Source organism: Saccopteryx bilineata, chromosome 4 (genome assembly GCF_036850765.1).
Source record: "Saccopteryx bilineata isolate mSacBil1 chromosome 4, mSacBil1_pri_phased_curated, whole genome shotgun sequence".
Lineage (NCBI taxonomy): Eukaryota > Metazoa > Chordata > Mammalia > Chiroptera > Emballonuridae > Saccopteryx > Saccopteryx bilineata.
In genome coordinates this window covers 223,440,697-223,462,132 of record NC_089493.1, presented here as the reverse complement: position 1 = coordinate 223,462,132, position 21,436 = coordinate 223,440,697, and the positions used below count along the sequence as shown (strand labels likewise).

Below are 21,436 nucleotides of genomic sequence, written 5' to 3'. Positions count from 1 at the left end.
AGGGTGGGGGGTAGAAGAGGGTACATGCGCTAAGGGTGGTGACGGAAGACTGCATGGTGAGCTCATAACGCATTGTGCAGAGTGTGTCTTATAAAATTATACACTTGAAACGTAATTTTAGTGACCACTGTTACCCCAGTAAATTAAATAATAAAGGGAGACTTAACAGACCTATTAGCAACTTAAAATATATGCACCTTATTTGATTTTGATTAAAATAAATTATTCAAATATATATGAGATAACTCTAAACACAAATTATTTGATGCTATTAATGATGTTTTGGTTTTATTTAGTTTTTTTTTCTCTTGTTTGCTTTTTTCTTTTTTTAAATTTGTTCAGGTGTTTATAATGTTAGTGTGATTATGTTATTTAAAATTGAACTTATTTTGTTGATATAGATACAGAAGTATCAGATGAAAAGTTTGTCATGTGGGATAATCTCAGCAGGGTGTGGTGTGGACTAGGTGGTGGTATAGAAAGAAAAAACTGACTATGTTAGTAATTGAAGCTGGATGATGAGTACATGTGATTTAATATATTCTCTGATTTTTTTTATGTGTTTGAAATTTTCTCTAGAAAAAGGTTGCAAAGAATGAAACTGAGTAATGATAGAAATCAATACCTCTGTGTCTTTATTCTGTGCTCTTCTGTGGTTATTATTTAATTACAGGAAATATTGCTGCCTGTTTTGAAGGAGATTTATAGCAATCTTTACAATTATTACTTTCTAGATTTCTGATGCAAATAATATCCCAGGACTGTCTGTTCTCAGAAGCTTGGCCTATCTGAATAAAGGCTCATTAGATGAAGCTTCAAAGGTTGGTTTTATCATTCAAACTGAGGAGTTTTTTTTAAGTTATTTTAATTTGGATATGGAATTGACAGATACCTACTTTATAGATTATGGAAGAGGTGCTCGCTTCTTATCCTGACCTACCTGAAGCTCATGCCCTGGAGGCTTTTATTCATTTTGCCAAAAAGGACTATCGGCAAGCAGAAAAATGGTAAGGCTATATGGATTGCTAATAGGTTAAGTTGTATCTTCGTTTTTTATATTTTTCAAAAATTCAAAGTAGGTGGGCTTGGTACAGATCCAGTTTTGTATAAATTTGATCTTTGTAAGGTTTAAGTATTGGTATTTTTAAGTAGTGTATTTAGCATGTAACACAGTAACTATAGGAAAAAATCCATGGTGGGTTTGAAATCCAATCAGCTGGAACAAATTGGTGTTTTTCCCCATTGTAATTTGAATCCTACAGTAATGACTTAAGATTCACCATCCTTGAATCAATCAAACTTTGGCTGTTTAAGCTAGGATTCTGTTACTTATATATTTCAGTATTCCTTTTTACTTCTCCCGGTGACTTAGTTTTCAGAGAGCTCTTGGGAAAGATGCTGAAGTGGCTGATTATCATTACCATCTTGGGTTAACCTATTGGTTCATGGGTGAAGAAACAAGAAAAGATAAAACAAAGACTCTTACCCACTTTTTAAAGGTAAAATAAGTGCTACCATTTAATTCTTAGTTGAAATGGATTCATAATAAAGTCATAAATAGTAATTATATGATTAGGTTCTTAAAATTACTGTTTACTGAACTGTTTTTGTGTTTCATCTCATACATAAGGTTTTGTAAAAATGTTATATGGATTTTCAAAGAAACTAAATCATAAAAATGTAGAAGTTACTTAATTACATTTTATAGAAAATGAGATTATTATCTCTGAAAAACAATACTGTTTTTAAGTATTTACCTCTAGTTTTGTGGACATATAATTATGTAATTCTAGATGTTTATATTGTTTGGTTTTTAGATGTTTACCATCTAGAAGTCTTACTTTCTTACCTTGACTTATAAAAGCAGATTAATACTCAAATTTCACATATCTTTTAATAAAGATAACATTTTTATACTTCTAAGCAGTGACAGCTCGTTTTCTTGCCTGTTTTAAATCTTCCATTAAAGGATGTTTGGCATATTTTTGTATATTTAATAAACTGTTCCTTTTTCCCTTTAATCTGAGTATTTATCTTTTGTGTTTTTAAAGAGACCCATCCAGAGAAACTTTAATGTTGGTTACCAATTTTTTTTTATAAGTAAATTTTTATTAATTTTAATGGGGTGACAATGTTACCAATTTTTATTACAAAGGCTGCCAGACTGGATACATACCTGGGCAAAGTTTTCTGCTATTTGGGTCATTATTACAGAGATGTCATAGGAGATAAAAACAGAGCTCGTGGATGTTACAGGAAAGCTTTTGAGTTAGATGACACTGATGTGGAATCTGGAGCTGCTGCGGTTGATTTAAGTGTGGAGCTGGAGGAGATGGTATGTCCAATAATTTGTGTCCTTTGTTTTTATGTGAAGTGTGGAAATAGAAACACTTTTATATATGTATACTTTAAAATTATCTTTATTTTTCCTTGTAGATACAATAGGAAATATATTTGTCATCATAGAGTAAATTTTCATTTCATTGGCAGACGTTAAAATTTTAATTTATTGTTGAAACTGTATATACCAGTATAAATTTAAAAAATCAGAAGTGGTAAATGAAAATATATTTGAGCCTAACCAGGTGATAGCACAATGGATAGAGCATTGGCCCGGGACACAGAGGACCCAGGTTCGAAACCCCGAGGTCTTCGGCTTGAGCACAGGCTCATCCAGCTTGAGAGCGGGGTTGCTGGCTTGAGTGTGGGATCATAGACATGACCCCAAGGTTGCTGGCTGGAGCCCAAGGTTACTGGCTTGAGCAAGGCGTCCCTCACTCTGCTGTAGTCCCCGTCAAGGCACATGGGGGAAAGCAATCAATGAGCAACTAAGGTGCTGCAGCGAAGGATTGTTGCTTCTTATCTCTCCCTTTCTTTCTGTCTGTCCCTATCTGTCCCTCTGTCTTTCTCTGTCTCTTTCTCACTTAAAAAAATATGTATATATTTGAATACTTTACTTACGTGTTTTGTATTTTTATGATATTTGCTTATCTTCTAATATTAGTCCTTCTTATTAGGAAACTGCCTTAGCTATCCTGACAACGGTAACTCAAAAGGCAAGTGCTGGAACCGCAAAATGGGCTTGGCTTCGGCGAGGGCTGTACTATTTGAAAGCTGGTCAGCATTCTCAAGCAGTGGCTGAGTAAGGCACTACATTATATTTAAACTTTGTTCCACAGCATAGTGGCTTCTTAAACTTCATTTGTACCCAAAATGAACTTTACAGGTTGTCTCATACCAGGTTGTGTTTTGAGGAAAGAAATAGCTAAATTTATTTAAAGTTGATTGGTTCTTATTATCTGCAAGGCACTGGAATTAAAAAAAAAAATGGGTGAAATGATGTCCTGTTGTTAAGGAGGATAGCCAATCGAATGAAGTCTTAATAATATCATATATAGTAGGTTATCAGTAGAAATCTAAGGAATGATAAAAGCGGAGGTTAATATCTGTTCTCCCAATCACATACATCGCTTTTGGGCAGTGAAGACATTTGCAGCTTGAAGGGCATTTGAAGCAGCTCATTCTAGGCAAGAGGTTTGAGCTACACTTAGGGTAAATAAAATATATTTGAATCAAGATAGAGTTGTTTCTAAGTTACGTTAATACCTAGAATACATTAATTTAATTCTTTTCCTGGAAATGGAATTTAATCAAAAACTTAAAGCATGCCTATTATTCCTATTTTTCAACTGTGGTTATCTGTTTTGGTAGGATTGGTATCGGTTTATAGCAGGGGTTTCCAAACTATGACCTGCGGGCCACATGTGTCCCCCTGAGGCCATTTATCCGGCCCATGCCGCACTTCTGGAAGGGGCACCTCTTTCATTGGTGGTCCGTGAGAGTAGCACAGGATGTGGATGCTGTACGTGGAGTACTGTATGTGGTGGCGCAGCAAAGCATGGCATTGCTCACGTACAGTACTACTTCCAGTGACGCAGGACACACACGTCATGGCTCTGGAAGTGTGTCATATGACGCACATCCGGTCTGTGGCTGCAGCGCCCCACATCACCAGAAGCAGTGTGAAATAACAGCAGAAATAGGAAGAAAGGCAAAGCGCTATAACCATTACTATACAGTACAATGGCCCCCATACTCCCCCAAATGTACAACAACATAATGGCCCCTATAACCTCCCTTTGCCCAAAAGTCTCCCCCCACATTACTACATACCATGTTTCCCCTATTATAAGACCCTGTCTTATATTAATTTTACCCCCAAAAGATGGGGGCTGTCTTATTTTTAGTTCCCATTGAAATACTGGTCAGTTTGTTGATTTAAATTTACTTGTTCTTTATTTTAAATATTGTATTCCTTTTTGTTTTTTACTTTAAAATCAGATATGTGCAGTGTGCATAGGGATTTGTTCATAGTTGTTTTTATAGTCCAGTCCTCCAGTGGTCTGAGGGACAGTGAACTGGCCCCCTATGTAAAAAGTTTGGGGACCCTGGCCAGTTGGCTCAGTGGTAGAGCATTGGCCTGGCGTGCAGGAGTCCCGGGTTCGATTCCCAGCCAGGGCACACAGAAGAAGCGCCCATCTGCTTCTCCACCCCTCCCCCTCTCCTTCCTCTCTGTCTCTCTCTTCCCCTCCCACAGCCAAGGCTCCATTGGAGCAAAGTTGGCCCAGGCACTGAGGATGGATGGCTCCATGGCCTCTGCCTCAGGCGCTAGAATGGCTCTGGTTACAACAGAGCAGCACCCCAGATGGGCAAGAGCATCACCCCCTGGTGGGCATGCCGGGTGGTTCCCTGTCAGGCGCATGTGGGAGTTTGTCTGACTGCCTCCCCATTTCCAGCTTCGGAAAAATACAACAAAAAAAAGTTTGGGGACCCCTGGTTTATAGGCTATGATGAGGCATACTGAGACATACAGCTGTTCTGGTAGGAGAGGAAAGTGAGGTTTTTCCAGATAGTCAAGGAAAGGCATTCTGTTCAGCATGTCTTCAAAAAAGTTACTTTGTTCTTATTCATTGTAAATTTGTAGTAAAATTTTTTAGTATTCTCAGCTTCCTTCCCGACCTGCCTCGCACCGGGGCCGGGCTGGGCCAGAGCAGCCCAAGATGGCCAACATGCAGGATCGGGTGTCGGATGAGGAGAAGATGATTCTGGATTGCCTGTAGCTCCAAGAAGGTTGCTGAGGGCCAGTCAAAAGCGGTGACTCCCACTGGTCTTCGCCAGTTTCTGGCCCGTGAGTTTCAGGGCCGGTACATCAAGTGGCCAGATACAGAGCATCAGCTCAAGACCTAACAACCATAGTTAGAATGGTACCTTAAGAAAAGGCTCCTCACACCTGACCCAGCTAAGGCATAGAAAACATTGTCACAAACAGCAAAAAGAGCAATAGCAGCAGACAAGTAGCCCACAACAGATTACAAACAGCTGAAGCCATTCCAGGTAGATTTAGAAATTACACAACTGAAAGTTGGAGTCAGACAACACCAACCGTATACTCAGCTACACAAACAACATATTTGAAGGAGCAGTCTATATTGAGACAAAATGGGAAGACAGGGAAGTGCAATTCAAATGAATCAACTAGAGGAATCCCCAGAAAAAGAATTGAATGAAATGGAAATAACTAAGATGGCGGATGCAGAGTTTAGAATAATGATTGTGAGGATGCTCAAGGACCTTAGAGCAACCATAGATAGACAACATGAGCACCTAAACAATGAGATATCTGGCATCAAAAAGGACATTGAAATCATAAAAAAGAATCAGACAAATGATAAACACAATATCAGAAATGAAGACTACACTACAAGGAATGAAAAGCAGGTGGGATGAAAAAGAGGATCGAATCAGCAATTTAGAGGACGAGATAAGCAAAAGCATGGAAGCAGAACATCAAAAGAAAAAGAGGATCAAAATGTCTGAGAAAACTCTAAGAGAGCTCTGTGACAATAGGAAGAGAAACAACATCTGCTTCATAGGGGTTCCTGAAGGAGAAGAGAAAGAACAAGGGATAGAGAACCTGATTGAAGAAATCATAGCTGAAAATGTCCTGAAATTGATGCAGGAAAAAGTTACACAAGTTCAAGAAGCACAGAGAATCTCATTAAAAAGGAACCCAAATAAACCTACATGAAGACACATCATAATTAAAAAACCAAAGCTAAGAAATAAAGAAAGAATACTAAAAGTTGCAGAGAAAAGCAGTCAGTCACCAACAAAGGAGACCCCAAAAGGATGACATCTGACTTCTCAACAAGAACACTTGAGGTGAGAAGGGAATGGCAAGCAATATTCAAATTAATGCAGAACAAGATCCTACAACCAAGACTTCTTTATCCAGCAAGGCTATCGTTTAAAATAGAAGGAGAAATAAAAAGCTTCCCGTACAAAAAAAAAAAACCCTCAAGGAATTTATTACAATCAAACCAATGATGTAAGAAATGTTAAGGGTCCTGTTGTAAACAGAGCAAGGCGGGGGGCGGGGAATCTAGTAAAGAGGAATGTAGATTTAAGATTTTAGAAATGCATCCAAATTGAAAAAGAAGAAGTAAAACTATCATTATTTGCTGATGATATGATACTGTACATAGAAAACCCTAAAGTCTCAGTAAAAAAACCTACTGGACCGAATAAATGAATTCAGCAAGGTGGCAGGATATAAAATTAATATTCAAAAACCAGTGGCATTTTTATACACCATCAATGAACTGTCTGAAAGAGAAATTAAGAAAACAATCCCCTTCACTACTGCAACAACAACAAAGAAAGTACCTAGCTGTAAATTTAACCAAGGAGGTTAAAGACTTATACTCAGAAAATTATAAAACATTGATAAGAGAAATCAAGGAACATAATCGAATCAAAAATGGGCAAAAGAAATGAATAGACACTTCAAAGAGGACATTCAGATGGCCAATAGGCAAAAGAAAAAATGTTCAACATCACTAATCATTAGAGAAATGCAAATTAAAACCACAATGAGATATCACCTCACACCAGTCAGAATGGCGCTCATTAACAAAGCAACACAGAATAAGTGCTGGCGAGGATGTGGAGAAAAGGGAACCCTCCTGCACTGCTGGTAGGAATGCAGACTGGTGCAGCCACTGTGGAAAAGGGTATGGAGATTCCTCAGAAAATTAAAAATTGAACTGCCTTTTGACCCAGCTATACCACTGTTAGGAATATATACTAAGAACATCAAGTCACTGATTCAAAAGAAGAAATGCACCTCCATGTTAATGGCAGCATTGTTTACAATAATGAAGATCTGGATACAGCCCAAGTGTCCTTCAGTGATGAGTGGATTAAAAAGCTGTACTACATATACACATGGAATAATATGGGGCCATGAAAAAGAAGGAAATACTACCTTTTGCAACAACATGGATGGACCTGGAAACTATTATGTTAAGTGACATAAGCCAGGCAAGAAATAAAAATATCATATGACTTCACTCATTTGAGGAATCCAATGAACAATGTGAACTGAGGAACAGAATAGAAGCAGAGGAGGGATCAAAGGAGCCAGTGGGAAAGCAGACAGAGGGAAAGGGGATGAGAGGATGAGATCAGAGAAGGGAAAGAGCTTGGTGAAATTATATGTACATAACAGCATTATCGAGAGCAGAAGAGCAAATCCTGGAGAAAAGTGGAGAGGGTGTTGGGGGAGGGGGCAAGAAGGATGTTGAGGGGAATTTGGGGGTGCGGGAGGATGTATTCGGTGGGACACTTGAATCTATATAAACTCAATAAATTTAAATCAATAAAAAAATAAATCAAAAAAAAACTTTTTTAGTATAAAAAATATTCAAGTTATGAAAGGAACAGGTATACCTGTTTTAAACTTTTTTTTTTTTTTTTTCCCGAAGCTGGAAACAGGGAGGCCGTCAGACAGACTTTTGCATGCACCTGACCGGGATCCACCTGGCATGCCCACCTGGGGGCGATGCTCTGCCCATCCGGGGCGTCGCTCTGCCACAATCAGAGCCATTCTAGCGCCTGAGGCAGAGGCCACAGAGCCATCCTAAGCACCCGGGCAAAATTTGCTCCAGTGGAGCCTTCCCTGCGGGAGGGGAAGAGAGAGACAGAGAGGAAGGAGAGGTGGAGGGGTGGAGGGGTGGAGAAGCAGATGGGCACTTCTTCTGTGTGCCCTGGCTGGGAATCGAACCCGGGACTCTACACCAGGCTGACGCTCTACCACTGAGCAAACCGGCCAGGGCCCAGGTATACCTGTTTTAAATAGCACTTTTATAAAGAGAAGGAAGCATGGGTATGTGCGATTCAATTAAATTATTTATTTTGTATTTTCCTTTTAAGTGTAGAAGTAGTTCTTTTACTTTTAATTCTCTTATTGTTTCTTGACATTTAAGTTTACAGGCAGCGTTAAGGGCAGACCCAAAGGACTTCAATTGCTGGGAATCGTTAGGAGAGGCATACTTAAGCAGAGGCAGCTATACAACGGCCTTGAAATCCTTCACAAAAGCCAGTGAGCTGAACCCAGAGTCCACATACAGCGTGTTTAAGGTTGCAGCAATACAGCAACTCCTAGGCCAGTATAAGGAGGCGGTAGCTCAATACCAGCTCATCATTGAAAAGAAAGAAGATTATGTGCCTGCTTTGAAAGGTAATTTGTTTTTAATAGCTCCTTTCACTTTTGTGATGCTGAGTACAAAATCCTTGAGTGAATTTCCTAAATGTTTTGAGTAACCTGAGAAAAGGACTTCTTAGTAGTAAGCAGCCATTATGATCCTCTTGAATAGTATATAGCTTGTCATAAAGAATTGAATATAGAAATTTGAAGTCTTGTTTCATAACAGTTAGTAAATAGTAATATAATAGAGATTTGACTTTTAGACAAATATGATAGCTATTGGATGTAAAATGGATTTCTCAAACAAGATTTTTCCTGTTCTTTACTTTAGTAATTAATTCACTATTGCTTCAGAATAGTTGAATACCTTTTAATTACTTTGTAAATTATAGAAGCTCATTTTTTTCAATTTTTGAATGTTAGAGGCAATTTGCATTATTTTTTATGTATCTAAGTTAATTTCAGTTCCTCTATAGACACATTGTCCTTGTTAACAAATTACTTTTAGTAATATAAAGTAAAACATCATTTCTATCTAAATTTTTATGATTTCATTTAATCAAAATCATTATATATGCTTTCTATTTTTTCTTTTTTAAACAAAATCAAAAACATTTTTCTTTTATATATAAAATCAAGAAAACTTTAACATATATAATACAGTATTGTTTGCTTCTTTAAGAAAATGGCAGAAGTATATAGACCTAGGTAGGAAAATATATACTTAAACAGCTGTTCCAAGCAGTTCATAACTCCTAAAATTATGAATAGTGCACAAATATGAGTAAACCTCAGTTTTTAAAAATTATTCACATTTTCTTAACAACTTAAAACATGGTAAGAAATAGAACTTTCTTTCTTGATAATAGACCCAGTGATTCAACAAGATAGTAAAAAGAATATTTCCTTTGTGGTAGTACATTAGCATTACAGTTTTGGTTCTATATACTTGTTATAGTAAAAAAAATCTTCAGCTGTTGGAACAAGAAATTGAAGTTTAAATCATAAATAGTATATGTTACAAGTACCATGTAATTTGTCTTGAAAACCTTCTTTAAAAAAATGCTGTAAAACTTCATTTTATTAGTGTTCTTAGGCACTTTAGGAAATTGATATTTTATTTAATTTTTATGGTATTATATAGTTTTGAACATAAAAAAATCAGATTTTGTTTCACATTTTTTTTTTTATTAAGTGAGAGGCAGGGAGGCAGAGAGACAGACTCCTGCATGTGCTCTGACCAGATCCACCCGGTAAGCCCACTAGGGGGCAGTGCTCTCCCCATCTGGGGCCACTGCCCCACTGCTCTGAAGGGAGCTATTTCAGCACCTGAGGCAAGGTTATGGAGCCATCCTCAGCACCTGGGGCCAAATTACTCGAACCATTCCCAGCCATGACTGCGGGAGGGGAGAAGAGAGAGAGGGGTAGAGAAGCAAATGGTCACTTCTCCTGTGTGCCCTGACTGGGAATTGAACCTTAGACTTCCACATGCTGGGCTGATGCTTTACCACTGAGCAAACCAGTCAGAGCTTACAATGTTTGATGACTAGTAATATGGCAGAGGTTAGCATTTAGATAATATCTCCATTTTCAAGGCTGAGGTTTTTAAGAGGTAACTTACCCAGAGTCAAGGATATTCTTAGGTTTCATATATAGTTTTTATTTCTTTTAGTACATATTTATTCCAGTCGAATGCTGCTATATATTTCAGTTCCTTGCTAAATGTGCATAAGACCATGCTTAAAGATAATTTTTATAAAATACTATTAAGTTTTATTTTCTAGAAAGTAGTTTTAATATAAATTTATTTGGAGTTTACTGTATCTGTTTCTTTTACAGGTTTCAACAACTATACAAATTTATTTGCAGTTCTTCTAAGTGTATCTTTTACATGTTTTAACAACTACAAACTTACCTGATTTTAGGTTTGGGTGAATGCCACCTCATGATGGCAAAAGCGGCTCTAGTCGATTATCTTGATGGGAAAGCTGTAGACTACATAGAAAAAGCACTGGAATATTTTACTTGGTTAGTATTATAGTATTATTCTGTCATTCATTGTGTTTGTTTTCTTAGCATTGTGATAAAGATAAATTTAGAATAAATTCTACTTAAAGTAAAGGAACATCTTATGTTTCTTTTGTTAGATATAGGAATCATTATTTGGAATATCGAACATAAAGAATAACAGACTAGCCAATTAATTCTGGAATGTACTCTAATACATATTGTATTAATTTTGCACTGGGGAACAGGTACAATTTCTTGCTCTTAAGTAGCTGACATGCTAAATGCTTGGAAGGGTGGGCGGGAAGAAGCCGTCTGCTGGTGGAGCAGCAGTTCTGATAACCATGGGTTAGTGTTCTTTCAGTAGGCCTAGCTACGTGAGAGTCTAGAATTGGAACCATTAGAAATAGGGCTTCAGGTGCTCAGTGGTAAGGGCTTATTTTAAGCTTATTGGGAGGGCCTAAGGTATAGGGAAATGAGTAATCTGATGGCTCCTGGAGAGATGCTGTGTAGCAAAAAAGTGATGTCTAATAACAACAGAGGAATCAGAAAAATTTGGGTAAACGTGATATTTTATAGAGTTGTAAATTCATTAGCTAGGTAGAGTGTTATTTGTGATAGATGGCTTTAACAAGTCCACAAGTTAGTCATACGTTTAATTTTTTGCCCTTAAACTTTTTGTGCATTCCTTCTTTTTCCTACTTGCCTTCTCCTCTGCTCCGTTTGATGTGGTTACTTCAGGGTTGCTTTGCTGTGAATATGAACCAGTGTGAAACGAAAACCTTAGTCTTTCTTTTCCCATTGATTGTTATTGCTATTCTTCAAGTCTCGCATAATATAGTCCTTTTTAAAAAGGGAAGTATTGTAAAAAAGGCATACTTTGAACTATAATTAAGCATAAATGTGAACCTTTGAGTGATTATACTTAAGCTAAAAATACTGCCTTCCTTAGTACTGAGAAAATTTGTTCTGGAAAGCATATAGCACTCACAACCAATTATGAGGAAGTATATAAAACTTTTAAAGTGATAACCCCCAAATTTATATTTACTTCTATACTTAAAAGTTCATAGTACCACAATTCTTGTGTAAGGGTGTAAACGTTATTTCACTTCAGATGCTATATTTTTTTATTGAACTTTAAGTTCAATAAGTGTATAGGCTGTTAAAATGACTTGTTTCTCTTCTTTTATGTCTGGTTTTTTATTTTTTATTATGCTCTCAATTTTAGAATTTATACTAAGTTATTTAGGCAAAGGAACTACAATTAGTGTTGTTCTTCCTGGTCCACACGAGGGGTTGCAATAATTAATCTTACTTATCTGAAAGACATTGGAAAATTATTTTTGGCTGGGCTCCATGAGTAGAAAAGGCTGTGAAAAATGTTCCATCTGCTTGTTCATCTGCCAGTAACATAGCTGTTTGTGATAGCTGATTATCAAGATTTGGCTTAAATTAAATGACTATGTTTTATTTATAAGATCTTGAGAAGAGAAAAATTAAATGTGTAGCTAAGATTTTTCTCATTCTAAAACAAAGTGATTTTTATCATCATAATTAATGATAATTATGATAACGATGTTTACTTTTCAAGCTTGTTCATTTAGTCTTACTTGCTTCAATAAATATGGATTTTCACATTTTTATCTTTATATTTTTGGTATTGGTCTCTGAGAGTAAAAATCTTTTGGACCAGCACATATATCTGATATGTCATACTGTTACCAGTCTTTTTTATTTGTGGAAGATCTGAAAACAAAACCTTGAGCTTATCATATTCAGCTGTTAGAGGAGTTGCACAAAGAGCATAGTTTTTAAAAAGTCAATATTAAAGGTAAATTGGTTCTGAAAAATTTACTGATTTATTTGTGTAATTTCTGCTATTTCTAACAAAAATAATGAAGAGTATCAAAGAAATGTTTGTGACGTTTCTGGCACTTAATCAACTCCTTCTCCTTTTCTCCCTTCCTTCTTCCTGTTAGGGAGGTTAAAAGATGTAATTCAGTTAGAGGGAATTTGGTAAATCATTCTCTGCATTTAATATAAAAAGTAGCTCTTACTCAGAATTGTATGTATGATTTTCTCTTTTAATTATAGGTAATAATGAGGAAGATAAATGCTATACTTTTTGTAAATAATTTTTAAAAATCGCACTTGTTTTTCAGGGCTCTGCAGCTTCGAGCTGATGTGTCTTGCCTTTGGAAGCTAGTTGGGGATGCTTGTACCAGTCTGTATGCTGTCTCATCGTCTAAAGTGAATGTGAATGTTTCAGGAGTCCTTTTAGGTCAGAAAGAAGGAAAACAAGTATTAAAGAAAAATGAGCTCCTCCATCTTGGAGGAAGGTAATGTACAAAGATTGTCTGATAATGACATTCAAATCAAATTAGGACATTATAACAAAACATAACATTCACTTTTATTTTTCCATAGGTGTTATGGGCGTGCATTAAAACTGATGTCTACATCTAATACATGGTGTGATCTTGGAATTAATTATTATCGCCAAGCGCAACATCTAGCAGAAACAGGCAGCAACATGAATGATCTTAAATTGTTGCTGGAGAAATCTTTACATGTACGGTTTTGAGAAATTTCTTATAAATTAAAAAAAACCCTGAATGCTTTCTGAAAGATGGTTTGATAAAGTAAATACTATAGTGTTTTCACATAAACCACATTTAACTTGATATAAATGCTGATGTTCCAGGAAATAAAAATTAATCTAATTTTACTTTTTAGTGTCTGAAAAAGGCCGTGAGACTCAACAGTGATAACCACTTATACTGGAATGCTCTTGGTGTGGTTTCATGTCACAGTGGTAAGACTCGAGTGATACTTCAATAATTTCAGAAGATTGCCTGTTTCAGGTAATGTTTAGTTTCATCAAATTCTATTTTTTTAGGTATTGGAAATTATGCTCTTGCTCAGCATTGTTTCATCAAATCAATCCAGTCAGAGCAAATTGTGAGTGTTCTGTGTGTCTGTTTGTGAAAACGCACTTCAAAATTGGTGTTAATCTCCCCCTCTCCTTCCTCTCTGTCTCTCTCTTCCCCTCCCACAGCTGAGGCTCCATTGGAACAAAGATGGCCCAGGCGCTGGGGATGGCTCCTTGGCCTCTGCCCCAAGCGCTAGAGTGGCTCTGGTCGCAACAGAGCGATGCCCCGGAGGGGCAGAGCATCGCCCCCTGGTGGGCAGAGCATCGCCCCTGGTGGGCGTGCCGGGTGGATCCTGGTCAGGCACATGCAGGAGTCTGTCTGACTGTCTCTCCCCGTTTCCAGCTTCAGAAAAATACAAAAAAAAAAAAAAAATTGGTGTTAATAAATATTCTGAGATTTCCATATAGAGAAAGAACCTGATTTTTATACATACTTTTTTTTTTTTTAGAATGCTGTTGCATGGACCAACTTGGGAGTGTTATACCTTTCAAATGAAAACATTGAGGTAAATGTTTTGTTTGTTTTATCATATTAACTGTAAAGAACATTTTCTGTATATGATCTCTTTATAATAGTGCAGTTTCTTGTGGAGAAATATGTTGTGTACATTGTTATCTATCCAGTGTGCTATCTAATATGCTAGATAATTAATAGATTCAGATTGTTATTGAATAATGAATGTTTAAGACATATTTTCCTTTCCACCCACTCAAGAATTTTTGGTGTTATTATGTTGGATTTTCATTTAGAGTTTAAAACAATTCTCTGACTTATTTGGGTGTTTTTCTTAGTGTCTGTGCTTGTTGTAGAGGACGCCCGTCTAGGCTGTGCTGGGAAAGGGAAATGACTGGTACTCTAGCAGCTTACATTTAGCATTTGCTTCAGTGATTAGATTTGGCTTTAGCCATTATAATTCCTTTTAAAATCCACAATGTAATTTGTTGTACTTGAACAATTACATGATAGAGAATTGGGCATGTGTTTGTAGGTCATGTTTAGAAATTTCTGTACATCTACAGATTAACATATCTGTATCTGTAATGTTTTGTGTTTCAGCCAGTATACTGAATGTCATCATCCTTTTAAAATAGCTTCAGTAATATTCTCAGGAATATATTACATCACAGCAGAGATTACTTTAAAAGACTGCAAATAGAATGAAGGAAAATATTAACGTGGATTTTAATGTGTTTGGAAATATTTTTTAGTGTAAATGAAAGTCTTAGTTAATAAACAAGTGCAGTTTTATGAACATTGGCACAGTTGCCCATTAGCTTACTTTTTTAGAGGGAATGTAAGACAGCTTCCTGCCACACCTAGATTATTGAGAAGGAAATACAAAGCAGCATATAAGTTATTTTTTGTAGCAGGAAAAAAAAGTCATGTACCTTAATGTGTTCAAGTGAGGTGTCTCTAAAATTTTCTGACTGTTTAGCACAGATTATGTCAACCACTGCTTCTGTCCAGTAGCAGGTACTGTATTTCCCATGTATAAGACTTACCTTTTCCGGAGAAATTTGGGGTCTAAAAACTGGGTACGTCTTATACAGTGGTTATAGATTTTTTATATGGATTTCCCGCTTTTTTGCACTTGTTTTTGTGCTCATTTTGAAGACAGTGATTCGTCATCAGACACAGATGAGGACAAGCTAATGGATGGGAGTTTTGACAGTGATGAGGAGTTGTATGAATTTTATGATGAATAAAACTTGAGTTCAATAACTTTATGTAATACATTTTTTTCAAATTTCAGGTCCCAAAATTAAGATGTGGCTTATACATGGGAAATATGGTATATATCTCAGACCTTGTGGGTTCTAGTTTTTATCCTCCCAGTTAAGCTCACAGAGCAGGGAATAGCTATGGCCTTACTTAGTCACTTCCTTTACACCTGTGGCTGGGAAATATATGGGTAATTGGTTAAAAGTTCTACTGACTATTTAATGGACATCTATATTGCCTTTTTGCTGGGGACCAAAACCCCTGAACATGTGGAGAAATCAGTTGTCCGCATGTGTGTTCTAGTGAAACACTGTTTTTAGCTTTGATAATTGTATTTTAACAGTAAAGTTTTAGGTTCATATGTGTTTATGTTGATAAGTCTGACTTTTCTTATTCTATGCTTTTTTAACATAAACAATTTAATATTAAATTTGTAAAATAACTTGATGTATTATTTTCTTGCCTTTTTTTCTTAGCAAGCTCATGAAGCTTTCAAAATGGCTCAATCCCTTGATCCATCTTATTTAATGTGCTGGATTGGACAGGTAAGGTATATAACATATAGTTATTAATAATTCTGTTGATATAAATAGTTATTAATATAAAGTGGTATAAATAACCTATTAATATAAATAACAGTGATGATGACAACACTTACTTTTTGCTCATTACTGTGCTAGGATTTTTGTATTCATTATTTCAGTTAATCTTTACAGTCCTTTGAGTTGGTGGCAGTTGTTAAACTTTTTATAGATGTAGAAAATGAAGCTCAGAGGTCCCCAAGTATTGTGCCCAAGGTCATAAAGCTTGTAATGATTAAGCTTTGATTTGAGAGGCTTTGAACCCTATTAGCCTGACATTATTATGCTTAAAAAATAAGTCAAGAATTCTGTTAATGCACATTTCCCCCAACCCCCAAATTACCATTTTTACTGTGTCTCATATTCTCTATAAAATCTTCATGCTCGATTTGGTGCTTGTTTATAAGCACCCCACCCCTGGCAAAAAGAGAAGTGTAGTTTTTTCTACAGTCAAATAGTAGTCAGCGTACTGGTATGAGTCTGAGTCTGTCACTGACTCACTGTTTAATCTCAATAAAACTACTGGATTTTTATTTTCTTACCCGAAAAGGAAGGGGATTTGACTGAGTGGCCTTCTTGTCCTGTCTAGGTAAGAAATTGTAATGAATTAGTAAGTCATTGATTTTTTTGGTTCATAGAATAGTAGAAGCATCACCCATGTCAGAAAATCATTAATCCAGGTTTTGATATCTTTTTATTGTACTTTTGAGCCTTGGGTCTAATTTTAGTTAGTTGGTGAAGTAAGCAGAGTTAGAAAGGCAGACTCTCTGTCCCATTAACTGGTGGCAACTGGAAACAATGGCATTGCTATACTGATCTCTGGGTAAATTGAACTCAGGGGCTCAAGAATTTGCATTTCTAACTATTCCCAAGGGATGCTGCTGCAGCTGCTACTGGTAGTCCAGGGACTTCACTCTGAGTAGCACTGCTCTAGGGTCATACGTCTTAGGTGTCATCAGAAAAACAGTATTTATTTTATTTTTAAAAATTTTTTAGCGAGAGAGACAGAATCAGAGACAGGGACAGATAGGAACAAACAGGAAGGAGAGAGATGAGAAACATCAATTCCTCATTTTGGCACCTTAGTTGTTCATTGATTGCTTTCTCATTGTAGCCTTGACTGGGAGGCTACAGCTGAGCCAGTGACCCCTTGCTCAAGGCAGTGACCTTGGGCTCTAGTCAGTGACCTTGGGCTCAAGGCAGCAATCTTTGGGCTCAAGCCAGCGACCCCACACTCAAGCTGGCAAGCCTGCATTCAAGCCAAATTGGCCTGTGCTCAAGCTGGCAACGTTTTAGTTTTGAACCTGAGTCCTCTGCGTCCCAGTCCACTCTGTCCATGCTCTATCCACTGCGTTATCACCTGGTCAGGCAAAGTATTTATTTATTATTATTTTGTATTTTTCTGAAGTGAGAAGGCGGGGAGGGGGCGGGGGGGGGGGAGGCAGACAAACAGACTCCCGCACGCGCCTGACTGCGATCCATCTGGAATGCCCACTGGAGGCGATGCTCTGCCCATCTGAGGCATTGCTCCGTTGTAATCAGAGCCATTCTAGAGCCTGAGGCGGAGGCTTAGAGCCATCCTCAGCGCCCCGGCCAACTTTGCTCCAATGGAGCCTTGGCTGCAGGGGAAGAGAGAGACAGAGAGGAAGGAGAGGGAGAGGAGTGGAGAAGCAAATGAGTGCTTCTCCTGTGTGCCCTGGCTGAGAATCGAACCCAGGACTTCCACACACTGAGCTGATGCTCTACCACTGAGCCAACCAGCCAGGGCCTCAAAGTATTTTATTTTTCAAATATTTTAGTTCTTAAAAATAATTTATTTCAGGAAATAACTGATAGATTTAATCAAAATGCCAACAAAAGATGTGAGACAATATTAATTTCTTAATAATATTACTAATGTCTGATAACAGAACCCTGATTTTTTTAAAAAGGTAGATGAGCTTGAAAGTAACTTTAATTTATTACATAGTCTTTCAATCAGAAGCATAGCTGTAATATTTAAAGTCCTGATAGAGTTTTAAAAAATAAACATGTTTTGACTCTACCCCATACCTATGGAGACTAAAAGAGTGAGGACCTCTTTTTAATAAAGCTACCCAGGTGAATCTGAGGTGATCCTGGGATTAATAATCCTGCTCCAGAAAAAACTAATGTGAATAAATTAAGGTTGAGAGAGAAGGGAGAAGGTTAAAGAAGGAATTCTGGAAGTATTTGTCATCCTGAGGGCCAGTTTAATAAGTCATTCTTATCGTCTGAGCCACAGGAAGATGGTAGACAAGACTGACATTGAGATTAACTTTGTTTTTAAGCACAGCTTTTAGACATATTTTCCAGTTTCATATATGATGATGATGATGATTCCTTTTAATCACATTAAGAACCTCTTTTGTTTTTATAGGCTCTTATTGCAGAGACAGTTGGAAGTTATGACACCATGGATCTTTTCAGGCACACTACAGAACTCAGTATGCATGTAAGATTTTGAGCATTTTTATTGAGGCTTGTTTAATGAGTATTATCCTTGTTGAGAAAGTGGATACTTAGTGGTATCAAATGTTAATACAGCACTTGTCTCTACTTTTTATTCTTTCTTAGAAGCAGATGAGCTATCTTTAATTAAAGAACTTCTCATTTGCATCTTTCTATCTTTCAAGATCTGATGAAGAAATGATATTGGGATTTAGTAGATGCTGTAGTGGTCATGCAGAATAGAAACCAAGACTCTAGAAAAGATAAACTTAAGATAAAGACTAGACTTGGTTGATATTTCTAGATTAATTATGAAAGTGCTTTAGAAATCTTGTGATTGTTAATTGATACTTTGACCTGTGGGAATGGTCCTGAGAAGAAGCAAAGTAACCCTTCAGCTGGAGTCTGTGTTCTGCCCTTAATTATCCAATTTGATTCTTTTACTTAGTGTTGAAGCAAGTGATACAAATATGTTCTTAGCTGTGTTGTGTCTTAGTGACCCTGTAACAGCACTTAACAGTTGACTTAAGACTAAGATGTATTATGTACTATGTTGAAGTGTATTGTTTGACTTTTTAATTTTTCTTGGCATATTTATTACCCTGTGACCACTTGTTAACTTTGGCTTTTTTAAGACTGAGGGAGCAATAGGTTATGCATATTGGGTCTGTACAACACTGCAAGATAAAAGCAACAGAGAAACAGAACTGTACCGGTACAACATCCTCCAGATGAATGCTATCCCGGCAGCACAGGTGGTTTTGAGTAAATACGTAGGTAAGGCACCTTTAAATGGCAAGATACTTTAATAACTGTTGAAATTAATTAATTAAAAAATTAATTCCAAATTAAGTATAGTATTAGTGTTTCTTAAGATACGAATTTGCCTTTTTGATACCCGGTGACCTGCAGTTTACTTTTTAAACTGTGATAAAGACTTTCAAAGAGGGATAACATGTTGGCTAATGATTCAAGATAAAAATGATTTCTATGTCGTAATGGAAAGCATTTTGGAGCCCAAAGTGCCTGAGTTGCTGCTGTTCTAGCTCTGCCATTTACTTCTTCCATGGTCTTAGGCCAAGTATTTTACTTCTATTAACTTCTGTTAACCTTGAAAAGTAGATAGTGTAATGCGGTGGCTGAGGCCAGGCAGGTCCACATTGGATTCGGGCAGATGATAGAGAAACTGTGGAGCCAGAAAACACTGGGCCATTCCATCTAATAGAGTCTCAGTCTCACAATGGCGGGCAAGCACATAGGCAGGGGAAACCTCTGGCAAAAAAGCAGCAAAAATCGCCCCTCATGTGGTGGGCAGCAATCCGCCATCCGCAGTCCCCCTGAGCACAAGCATATATAGGCCATAGCTATATATAGGCCATACACATGTGGTGCGGCCATACACACGTGGTGCAGCCATACACTCACTCATTCACGTACCAATCAGGCAGAGGGCTTGCAGCCAGTAAACCAGTGAGCAAGCCTAACACAGCTGTCCCACAGATAGTAATACCAAGGTTGTGGAGATGTGAGAATTAAATGAGGTAATACGCTGTAAGTTCCAAAGCCAGTGCCTTTAACCTCCTTCTTTAACACCTGATTTTTCTTTAAGATATTGGAAAATATATTTAGGCCTAAGAAAAGGGCAGAATGGTGAAGTTTTATTTACCATCTATTATAATATCAATAATTTCCTTCCCATAATCAAACTACTATTGAATTTTATATGTGCTTCATAACTTAGTAGCCATGATAAAATTTTGGGCATATAACCAAACTGAATTTTAGTTTTCCCACCTATAATACAATAATGAAAATATTGACTGCTTAGAGTCTAAATAAGATAATTTATACAAAATATGCAGAGTACCTGGCATACCCTACACACTCAAGAAATGTTAGTTTTACTAGCATTGTTTTTATCTTTTGACAAAATTCTAAGGAAGCAATGAGTTTAAGCAGGAATATTGGCAGCTGTATAATATAAAAACTCAGATAATTTGTGAAAAGTAGGAGAGAAAATGCCTCATCATAGATATTGAAAGGATTGTAATACTCTTCCTGCATTGAGTCTGGGGCATTTGAGTGGACTGCACTTAGCTTACAGGTCAGCACTTTGGGACATCAGCGTGTTATCTGTGTGCCAGAATGAGTGAATCCAGTGAATACCTAGAGCCTTGAGAAGATGTGTGATCAGAAATTTTATTGATAGGTTTCCTTATACAATGGATACCATTTATAAAGGATTTATGTGAAGAGGTAAATCTTTAGCTTTCTACAAAATTCAGATACCTGGTATAACCAGAGGCAGATTTAACAGCAAGTGCACCCAGTGTGCACCCTGGGCCCCGACTTCTGAAGGGCCCTGCAAAACCCCAACTTTACATTTTTTGCTAATGTAAGGGGTCCAATATTTTCTTCTGTGCCAGGACCTCAGCCTACCTTAATCCGCCTCTGAGTATAACCAACAAATTATTTCCTCACTGTTTTACTAAGCTACATTTTTAACTCTATAGTGCTGTCATAATGATAAACATACTCGTTTAACAAATTCAGCTACATGTGCTTAACCAACAAAATACTAAATAAATAAAGTAGAAGAGAAAACGGTGTAATACAGAGTGAGTACAGTCTCTTCCCCTGTCCTGCTGACTGCTCATGGCGAGTGTGTATGGATGGCACAGATCTCTTACTCAGTCTGGCTCAGTTGTGGTGACTCTCTCCTTGTGTGGTAACATTAGGATTTTTCAAGAATAACTTTGACTATGTGATTTTTACCTTATGCTTTAATATTAAAACCTAACTATCACATATGTTATAATTACACTAAATTTTGTTAAACAATTTAAGGGATGTACTACTTTTAATGAGATCAGATGTGTTTCTTTTTTGTACATTATTAGATGCAAGGTGTTTTTGACATTAAAATTTTAAAATGCTACATTGGTAATACCTAAGTCATCCTCTGTTTCTAGTGTACAGTACTGAGTTATTATTTTTTTAAAAGACATACAGAAATTGGAACACAACCACCAAGAAAAATTGTGGCTAAAATTAATCACAGTAAGTTTTTTTTTTACAGAGACAGAGAGTCAGAGAGAGGGATAGATAGGGACAGACAGACAGAAACAGAGAGAGATGAGAAGCATCAATCATCAGTTTTTCGTTGCGACACC

General features: G+C 36.9%; 1 protein-coding gene across 5 annotated transcripts in view; it reads left to right on the top strand.

Annotated features, from left to right (window-relative positions):
* The window catches only part of SKIC3 (SKI3 subunit of superkiller complex), a 100,470-nt gene that overhangs the window by 42,404 nt on the left and 36,630 nt on the right, over window positions 1-21,436 (top strand). For all 5 annotated transcript variants that reach the window (XM_066273834.1, XM_066273835.1, XM_066273839.1 and 2 more), the window contains 15 exons: window positions 735-821; window positions 904-1,007; window positions 1,373-1,499; window positions 2,156-2,335; window positions 3,018-3,142; window positions 8,328-8,581; window positions 10,474-10,576; window positions 12,721-12,897; window positions 12,986-13,130; window positions 13,295-13,373; window positions 13,458-13,519; window positions 13,940-13,996; window positions 15,690-15,758; window positions 18,193-18,267; window positions 18,899-19,040. In XM_066273834.1, coding sequence (XP_066129931.1) covers window positions 735-821; window positions 904-1,007; window positions 1,373-1,499; window positions 2,156-2,335; window positions 3,018-3,142; window positions 8,328-8,581; window positions 10,474-10,576; window positions 12,721-12,897; window positions 12,986-13,130; window positions 13,295-13,373; window positions 13,458-13,519; window positions 13,940-13,996; window positions 15,690-15,758; window positions 18,193-18,267; window positions 18,899-19,040 — 1,786 coding nt within the window. The remainder of the gene's footprint in view (window positions 1-734; window positions 822-903; window positions 1,008-1,372; window positions 1,500-2,155; window positions 2,336-3,017; window positions 3,143-8,327; window positions 8,582-10,473; window positions 10,577-12,720; window positions 12,898-12,985; window positions 13,131-13,294; window positions 13,374-13,457; window positions 13,520-13,939; window positions 13,997-15,689; window positions 15,759-18,192; window positions 18,268-18,898; window positions 19,041-21,436) is intronic.